Raw genomic sequence first — 9,811 nt, forward strand, 5'->3', positions numbered from 1 at the left:
ACAGGACCATGCTGCTAACAGGACCATGCTGCTAACAGGACCATGCTGCTAACAGGACCATGCTACTAACAGGACCATGCTACTAACAGGACCATGCTGCCAACAGAGTGTATTTGTAACACTATTATTTTCATTGCTTTTTGTTGTTGTGTGTTGTTGTCTGTACTTTATATGTTGTCTGTCTAAAACAGGTCTCTCTTGAAAATGAGTCCTCGTGACTCAGTGAGACTAACCCGTATAAATAAAGGTTGAATAAAATAAAATAAAAAGACTAACACTTGTCTATAAAGAATTTAGCCTCGTATGCTTTGAACAGCACAAGAAAAACCTTCTTCTCTGGCCGCCCCTCACTGGATACTGGACCTGAAAAACTTTTACGTGACACGATTTGTTTAGTTTCGGAGCAATGAACACTTATGAGAATGTTAGTGAGCGTCATGAATGTATTTTTGATAACTTTTTGAGAAAACTCTTAAAAAAATACAAAGTAGAAGATTTACTTTGTTGTTGTATTCTTGTGTTTTCAGTTTGACTGCATATTTAAACTGTATATGTCATACAATCGATGGTTCCTCCTCAATGCACTTTGTGTGCATGCTCAACGCCTCGTTTCCTGTTTTTGTGTATTTTCATGGAAACGTCACAGCATCACATACAGGACCAGCATAGGTACAACAGTTTGAGTCGTTTCCATGTGGATGAAAACATTTGTAGAAACTGTGCTATGTTTATGAGTATTTTTTTTAATAGAGAAAAAAGTCCCGTGTTGACAAGGACTTGGTGCTGTTTCGTAGGCTTCTTTTATTCCCAATGGCAAATACCTGCACCTAAATACGTCTTTTCTAAGATGAAATGTTCTGTTAAAAGGTTATCGCCTGGAGGGATCCTTTTCAGAGCATCTGTCTGGATGTTGGCAGCAGCAAAACATCATTTCTGTCCATGTTTTGCAGAAGATTGACACGCTCTCCCCTCTTTCCCTCCCCTGCCTCTCTGTCTGTCTTCGTCTGTCTCCTCCAGCAACAAGAGAGTCGGCGTTCGTCCACGCCATAGCTTCTGCAGGTGTTGCGTTTGCCGTGACGCGCTCCTGCGCCGAGGGGACATCCACCATGTGCGGCTGTGACTCCCACCATAAGGGGCCCCCCGGTGAGGGGTGGAAGTGGGGTGGATGCAGTGAAGACGCGGAGTTCGGGGTGCTGGTCTCCAGGGAGTTCGCAGATGCCAGAGAGAACCGGCCAGACGCTCGCTCAGCGATGAACAGGCACAACAACGAGGCAGGACGCTCGGTAAACACGCGCACCTACTTTTTAAAGTTGCGGGCGATCATGTAACTGAGTTTGTTAGGCGTATTAGCAAAAATAATGTTCTCACATGGCTCGCAGGGATTCTCTCTCGTGTTGCAAGAATAAAAAAAAACTATGCAAAAATGTGCTAAAGAAATTCCCAAAATAGAGTCTGCGTGCGTCTGGAACCCGTCTCAATTTGCCGTACTTATCGCCGTAAACGTCGCACCGCCGTATAAGTCGCATCAGTCCAAATATGTCTAATAAAGTGGAAAATAAATATAAATACGTTGCATCTATTATGCATCACCGCAGACGAGTCGCGTTTGTTACGCGTCACCGCTGACAACCCGGAAATGTGGGTTGATGTGCCAAAAATCGACTGGCAAATAGCGGCTGTGGGAGCATGTACAGGAGGACTTTAACAAGAATTTAACAAGATTAACACTTAAAAACAATTATTTGTTTGCTCGACATTATAGTAAAGGTGTGTCTCAGTTGAACTTTTACTTAATAAATGCGGTCAAATCAGCTGCATGACATTTGCTCCAGGAGTTCTGGAGCGAGACGAAAGTGGCTTGTATGGCAAGCCAAGTGTCTCATTAGAAGCCACCTTTACCTATTAGTGAAACACTTGGCTTGCCATATTAGTCGAGCACCCTCTAGTGGCTGAAAATGGTAGTGTTCAATATTTTCCATGTCAGAATGAATGAAATCGTCAGATCTCAGACAAAAATTGTTTATAAATGTGGGCAAAAAACACAACTACGTCGCTTCGCCGTATAAGTCACCAGCTAATTTATGCAAAAAAAACTGACTTATACAGCGAAAATTACGATAGTTCCTGTGTCAAAAGGTGCAAGACAACTTTAGGACTTGGCAACCCGTGAAACCAAATTGCGAGACTAATTGGCGACAAAAAAAATAATTGTGATCAAACTGAGATGTTGTTAGAAACAAAAACTATTCACAGGAATGTCGTTCAAATGCAGCAAATATTTTCTCATATTCAGTGAGATTTAGAGAACTTTATGAACTACAAAAATACTTCAAATCAGTTAATTTTATAGAAAATGAGCTAAAATCTGGTGTGGTAGTAGCTGAGACACATAAAGCCACATTTTCTCACTCCTGTTTTTCATTTGCTGCATGTGTGTCATTAAGCTTTATTATTCTGACTACGTTTACGTGTCTTAAACGATTGTCAAATAATATTTAGGTCTGCGTTCATCTTCTCTTTTATCTGCAACATTAACATCGCTTTGACTTGAATGTTTTTATATATTGTGCAGCTTTACATTAAGAAAAAACAGATTAGCCGTCAGTGAAGAGTAAAAACCCTCGAAACAGCTAAATGTGTGCCGACTGCTGCACACTTTAGCTGATTTATCAGCTAAACTCCGAGGTTTGGGATGACTAAAGGTTGTTCGTGCAGTGGCAGGGATTTGATGTTTGAATTGAACTCGTTCTTGAATGACTGGTTAATTACTCCCCCCCCTCCCCCCCCAACACACCTTTCATGAAACTTATGAAAAAAAAAATCCCCAACAGGGGGGGGGGGGGTGAGCAGGCCCTCGGCTGTTTGCTGAGGGGGGGCAAGTAGAGGGACCACACGGCAACAAGACAACCCTTTGATTTGTTGGAGGGACGTCAGTCGCTAACGACGACGTTCACCTCCACCTGCGCCTCTCACGCTTCAGTATTTATCCCCCAGGACACTCAGCGTGACAAGCTCACATTGTGATGTCATCGGCCTCGCCCACCCCCACCCAGAAAGTGTTCAACCACCTGCCTTCCACCCCGGCTGAGGGAAATTCTGCTGCGAAACACATCTGATGAAATTCAGCGCAACAGGATCAAAAAGACGGGGTGGAACGCGCCCTGAAGGGAGTGAAGTCATGAAGTGACTTCAGAGAGAATCAGCAGCTCGGAGCATCTGCAACCTGCAGCCGGGACGGGACTCTCTCACATCTGGATCACCTGTAAACTTTTGACCCTCTTCAGTAAGATGAGGGTTTTTTTTTTAAAGGAGAAGCATTGAATCTTACAGAGTCAGCATTGAAAATAATGTTTATGTGCCACTTCGGTCGTTCAAAACCTTCCACTCATTCAGAAGGAAGACATTTTGGTTTTTTGTAATGGTTATAATTGAAACTAGAGAAATTGCATTTTCGCAGGAAATGCAGTGTTATTGCTGAAAATCTTGTTGAAAAACAGCTGAAATTGGAAAAAAAAAAAAAATGCTGAATTTTACCTGAAAAGGAAGAACAAGTCTAAATTAGCTAAAGAAAGAGGTAAGAACATATTTGCGGAATTAGGTTTAAATAAAAATTAGCAGGGCAGCACGGTGGCGCAGTTGGTAAAATGGTGCCCCTCAGCGAGCAGGTCGCCCCGGTTCGAATCCCGGTCCAGAGGCCTTTCTGAGTGAAGTTTGCATGTTCTCTCCGTGCATGCGTGGGTTTTCTCCACGTACTCTGGTTTCCTCCCACAGACCAAAAACATGCATGTTAGGCTGATTGGTAACTCTAAATTGTCCCTAGGTGTGAGTGAGAGAGTGAATGGTTGTTTGTCTCGTTTGTCTCTATGTCCCTGTGATGGACTGGAGACCTGTCCAGGGTGTCCCCCACCTCTTGCACAGTGATTGTTGGACATGGGCACCAGCGACCCCCGTGACCCGAAAAAGGAAGAATGGGTAAAAGATAATGGATGTATGGAAAAGACACAGAAAATATGAAATCGGCAACAACAACAAAAAAAAAAAGCTGAAATTAGAAAAAAAAAAATGGCAGAAAGAACCTTAAGCTACCAGTAGGAAGTTGCAAAAGCTGAAATGAGCTAAAAAAAAATAATTAGCTGAAAAAGCTAAAAATAGCATAAAATGGCTAAATAGTAGCTGAAATAACAAACTAGCTGAAATAAGATGAAAGAAATTAATTTGCCTCAAAGTAGCAGAAGTTACCACAAAAAACTTGAATTAATCTGAAAACAGCTGAAATTAGCTAAAACTTTTCTATGAAGGAAACTGAAAAGGTAGAAGAAGCTTAAATTAGCAGCAGCAGAAAGGACACGTGTTTGCCCAGTTAGGCTGAAAGAAGCAAAAATGAGCACAATTACCTGAAAAATGCTTAAAATAGCAACAACAAAAAAACAGCTGAAAAGTAGCTAAAAAGCACAAAGATGCTAAAATTACCAGAAGGAAGAGGCAAGATCATATTTTTGCTGAATTATGCTGAAAAAAGTTTAAATGAGTGCCAAAAATAAAGAATTAGCTGGAAAAGTTTCAAGTAACATAAAAACAGATGAATAGTAGCTGAAATAACTGAAACTAGCAGAAATTATTTTAAAGGAGCATAACAAGATTAAATTAGCAGAAAGAAGTTAGAAGAACAAAAATGTTGTAGTTAGCAGAAAAAATCTGAAACTAGTATGAAACAGCTGAGAAAGCAGCTGAAATTAGCTGAAACTAGCTGAAATAAATTTGCAGAAGAAAGCTGAAAGAAGCTGAAGTTGAACAAAAAGTGAAAGGAGCTGTAAAAGGTTGTAAACACATCTAAAGATGTGAAGGATGGAAAATGAGCTCAATTCATTTTCTACGAGGGAAAAATGTCAGAAAAGGCTAAATATTTCAACAAGCTAACGTTGCACCAATACCAAAAGTCATAGCAGGATTGTTCTGCAAGAGCTGAACGTTTTGTTAAAAAAAAGCTTGAAAACTGCGGGATGAGAATCTCGCCGAAAAACGAACGAAAGAAAAATGGATCACAGTGAACGCTTCGTAAATGTTCACACAGATATGAACTTGGTTCTGTTTTAGCTTTTTGTCTTCTTTAGCTAGCGACAGAGAGGATGAATTATGACTTTTCCGACATGCCCGCCCTCTTTTTGTGAAGGCAAACATGCAGCAGATTAATTTTCTCCCTGTTTTTCCTTCTTACGTCTCCACTCGCTCAGGTGACAGTAAGTACCTGTCGTTTCGGTTATCGGCCAACCCTAACCCTAACCTTTGTGTTTCTCAGACCATCCTGGACCACATGCACCTGCGCTGCAAATGCCACGGCCTCTCGGGGAGCTGCGAGGTGAAGACGTGTTGGTGGACGCAGCCAGACTTCCGCATGCTGGGCGACTACCTGAAGGACAAGTACGACAGCGCCTCGGAGATGGTGGTGGAGAAGCACCGCGAGTCCCGGGGCTGGGTGGAGACCCTCCGGGTCAAGTACGCCTTCTTCAAGCACCCCACCGAGCGAGACCTGGTCTACTACGAGGGCTCGCCCAACTTTTGCGAGCCCAACTCGGAGACGGGCTCGTTCGGAACGCGCGACCGGGTCTGCAACGTGTCGTCTCACGGCATCGAGGGCTGCGACCTCCTGTGCTGCGGCCGCGGCCACAACACCCGGACTGAGAAGCGCAAGGAGAAGTGCCACTGCATCTTCCACTGGTGCTGCTACGTCAGCTGCCAGGAGTGCGTGCGCATCTACGACGTGCACACGTGCAAGTGAAACAAAGGGACCGCTCGGACTCTCAACCTTCTTTCCCCGGCCCGACTCCTGCACGCCTTCCCGCCCCGTTCAAAACTAACTCAGGCTCTAACGGGAGACTCCAACCTGAAATTCTGCTACACCAGACCCCGTGTGAACCACACCCGCCACTTCTCAAGGGAAGAAGCTGTGCCGGCCGCTCCTCCACCCCCTCGTCTTTATTTATTTCCCCCCTTCGTGCTACACTCCTCGTGGCATGTATAGTAACACTCTTTACCGTGAGATTAATGCAGTAAAACTCTTCGCTTGTTGCTAACTCCCCGTCTCTCCAGATGTTTCGTTCCTTTCCCAGTTTAATCCAAACCAACATTTCCATCTATCGTGATGCAAAACACTTAAAAAAAAAAAAAAAACATCGTTTTGTAACTACTGAACTGAAACCCAGCAGGCCGGCGCTGGACGTGCCGCAGCCCGGGTGTTTTGTGAACTACTGAGCTGAATCCTCAGAGTTGCTCCATTTTATTTTTTCTGGCTGACTCTGCTCCAGTCAGTCAGCTGGGAAGTCTGGATGATATATGCTACAGCGTGATTTGTTTTATCGACTTGCATTTGTGAATTATTACCACTGGGATGGGACTGGAGGTATGCAGGAGGGGGCCACGCTCGTTCTGCTGACTAACAGCCGTACACACGTACATGCATGCACTGTTCAGTGAATTCCCGGTGGTTAAAGATCTCTGCATTGTCCATGCGAGCAAATACTTCTTTATTACAAAGTACCAGTGAACGATGACATCGTTAAAACCCCAACTTTGAAAAAGTTGAGAATAAAATCTCACAAATCCATAATTTACTTACAGTGGAGCACATTGTTTAGATGTTTCTACAGATTCTTGACATTCTGTGATTATATTATGAACTGTAGATGATGGGAGAGCAATTCCTGTTAAGGAGAATTATTCTGGAAATCGTTCCACTGTTTTCAAAACCTCTGCCCATCTTTACTTCTTTCACCTTTTCTAAAATGTGCAGTAAGCCCAGTCCTCTTACCGTTGTTATTCTTTCGGCTTTTCCCTCTTCAGGGTGTCCACAGTGAGTCCTCCTACATCTCTGTCTTCACTCCAACTACCTCCATGTCCTCTATAACTGCATCCATATGTCTCCTCTGTCTTTTTCCTGGCAGCTGCATTTTTAACGTCCTTCTACCAGTATACCCAGTGACCCTCCTCTGGTCATGTCCAAACCATCTCGGCAGCCTCTCCAACTTTATCTCCCAGTTGTTCAACCTGTGCTGTACCTCTGATGAGCTCATTCCTGATCTTCTCCATCCTTGTCTCTCCTAAGGAGAACCTCAACATCTTCATTTCTGACACTTCCAGTTCTGTCTCCTGTCTTTTTGTCCATGTCTCTGTCTCCAGACCATACAACATCGCTGGTCTCACCACTGTCTTGTAAACTTTTCCTTTGCCCTTTGCTGACACCCTTTTGTCACAAATCACTCCTGAAACTTTTCTCCATCACTCCATCCTGCCTGGACTCTTCTTCACCTCTTCATCTCACTCCCCATGTTCCTGGACAGTGGACCCCAAGTCCTTGAAGTCCTGCACCTTGGTGACCTCTGCTCCTTGTAGCCTCACTGTTCCACCTCCTCCCTCTCGTTCACACACATGGACTCTGTCTTACTACGGCTGACTTTCACTCCTCTTCTCAAGTGCATACCTCCACCTCTCCAAGTTCTCTTCCACCTGTTCCCTGTTCTCACCACAGATCACAACGTCATCTGCAAACATCATCGTCCACGGGGATTCCTGCCTGACCTCATATGTTAGTCAGTCCATCATCAGAACAAACAAGAAGGGGCTCAGAGCTGATCCTTGATGCACTCCCACCCCCACTTTGAAGCCCAGTCCTCTTCCTGTTAATTAACCTAATTAGTTACAAATGTTCCCCCAGCTTTTTAATCTTTTGTTGCCCCGTCCCAATTTCAGGATTCGTTGCTGCCATAAAATTTAAGAAACAATTTCTTGTTTTAAACATCTGATGTTAATTATGTTCCACTGTGAAACTAATGGGTTTATGAGATGTTTTTAACTTTTTAAAATTTTTTATTTGGGTTGTATTTAAAATGGGAAGATCAACCTGTAAATTGTGATTCCCAGAGATTCAATGCAGCGGCTGAACATTTTATGCATCAAACCTGAGTCAAGCTTTAGCGCGTCTAATAACAAAACTGATCTTCAAGAGGTTCATCCAAAAAAAATGGATAAAGTTCTTTGGGTTTAAAAAGAGAAAAAAGAAAAAGGACATGTGACGACATGTGGAGACCACGGGGTAGAGAAGCGTCTGACTTGCTGTCACATCCCTCCTTCATTCCTTCGTGTTCCATTTTTCCAGCTGAAGAACTCAAGAAGCCTGATTTATGAACTTGTGTTCTTGTCTGTACACCCCAAAACACGCCTGCCTCACCGTTTTGGAAAAGTATTCTGCAGTTTCGTTGGGAAATTCTGCAGAAGCACGGAGTCAGCTCGGTTGTTTTATTTAAAACCCAAACAAAAGGATCATTAATCACTGAAAAAAACAAGGTGGTGGGTGAAGGGAAAAGACTTCCTGTTTCTTGAATTTGGTTTTGAGAACATTGAGGTGAGGAACAAATCGTTTGCAAACCACAAGTTCCCCTGAAGGTGGTGCCTCACTGCGCTCTGACTCGCTGGCGACCGGCGTTCACGATGGAGTCTTCAAAAAGTTTTAGGACTTTTTGCGGCGGTTCCAAATTTCCTTGCGCGAGTCGTAGAGGCCGAGTCCCTCAAAATGAACACTGGTGTTGCCGCACCTGCAAAAAAAAAAAAAAAAAAAACAGGTCTAAAAGCCACACGGATTATATGGACTGTATTTATATAGCGCCTTTCTATCTTATCAAGACACTAAGCGCTTTACTCAAGTCTGCTAAAACATGCAAGGGTGGCGTTCCTCAGGGATCAGGGTTGGGAACCACTGCATTGCCTGTAATAAAATGTTATTTGTCTAAACAAATTAAATTTAGAGTTTTCTGGAAAAGAAAAAAAACAAACTGACATTCAGGAACTTTTTACAAGTTTGCTTTAGCATACAGAGAATCGTGTTCCAAAAATAGTTAATTTAAATTTAACACTTGTCTTATTTTACAACTTTTACTTCAATCTGTGCCTCATTTACCCGTTCATACAGCTCTATACTAGATCCCTACAAAGCTAATTGAACAAATCATTCTAAAGAGACTAATCAGTGATTTATCACATTCATACACTGATGGGAAACACATGAAAGGCAATGAGGGGTTCAGTGTCTTGCCCAGGGACACTTCAGCATGCGACTGCTGGTGGATTCAAACCCTCAACTCTTGCATTAGAGGACAACTGCTCAAACCACTCAGCCACAGCCGTCCAAATACATTCTGCAGAATAATTATAAGACTTGTATAAATCTGCCTGTCTTTACTTTAAAGGTGTACCACATGACAGGGGTGTCCAGTCCTGGTCCTGGAGGGCCACCACTGCTCCAACACACCTGATCCAACGGTTCAAGCCCGTTGATCATCCATGGATTTAACTCAGGCGTGTTGGAGCAGAGGAACCTCTATCGGGGCGCCCAACACGTTGATCGCGATCTACCGGTCAATTGTAAAGGTATTATGGGTAGATCTCATGGCATTAGATTAACAGCTGTCAGCCATCTATGAAATTTATCTCTTGATTGACGGACGGGGCAGCCAGTCTGAGCCCCCGCTTACACAACGTGAAACATTCGGCCGTTCATTTACGGACAACGGTCTCGTTCTTTCTGAAGCTGAAAGTTTCTGGATCCAGGTCAGAGTGGAGATTTTCAGGGGAAGAGAAGTTGCACATGGCGGCTGCAGTCCAAAGTTTTTCTGCTCTAACAACAGTTATAATAAATAATAACAGTTATAATAAATAACAACAGTTATAATAAATAATAACAGTTATAATAAATAACAGTTATAATAAATAAAAGTTAAATAACAACAGTTATAATAAATAACAACAGTTATAATAAATAACA

The 9,811-nt window shown here is 43.0% G+C and overlaps 1 protein-coding gene across 1 annotated transcript in view; it reads left to right on the plus strand.

Moving 5' to 3' along the window:
• The window catches only part of wnt3 (wingless-type MMTV integration site family, member 3), a 32,189-nt gene extending 26,413 nt beyond the window's left edge, over nt 1-5,776 (plus strand). Inside the window, exons 3-4 of the mRNA XM_037691242.1 lie at nt 1,018-1,283; nt 5,297-5,776. Coding sequence (XP_037547170.1) covers nt 1,018-1,283; nt 5,297-5,776 — 746 coding nt within the window. The remainder of the gene's footprint in view (nt 1-1,017; nt 1,284-5,296) is intronic.
• The last annotated feature ends 4,035 nt before the right edge of the window (nt 5,777-9,811 follow it).

The sequence above is a fragment of the Nematolebias whitei genome, chromosome 17, assembly GCF_014905685.2.
Source record: "Nematolebias whitei isolate Nwh7 chromosome 17, NemWhi1, whole genome shotgun sequence".
Taxonomy (NCBI): Eukaryota; Metazoa; Chordata; class Actinopteri; order Cyprinodontiformes; family Rivulidae; genus Nematolebias; species Nematolebias whitei.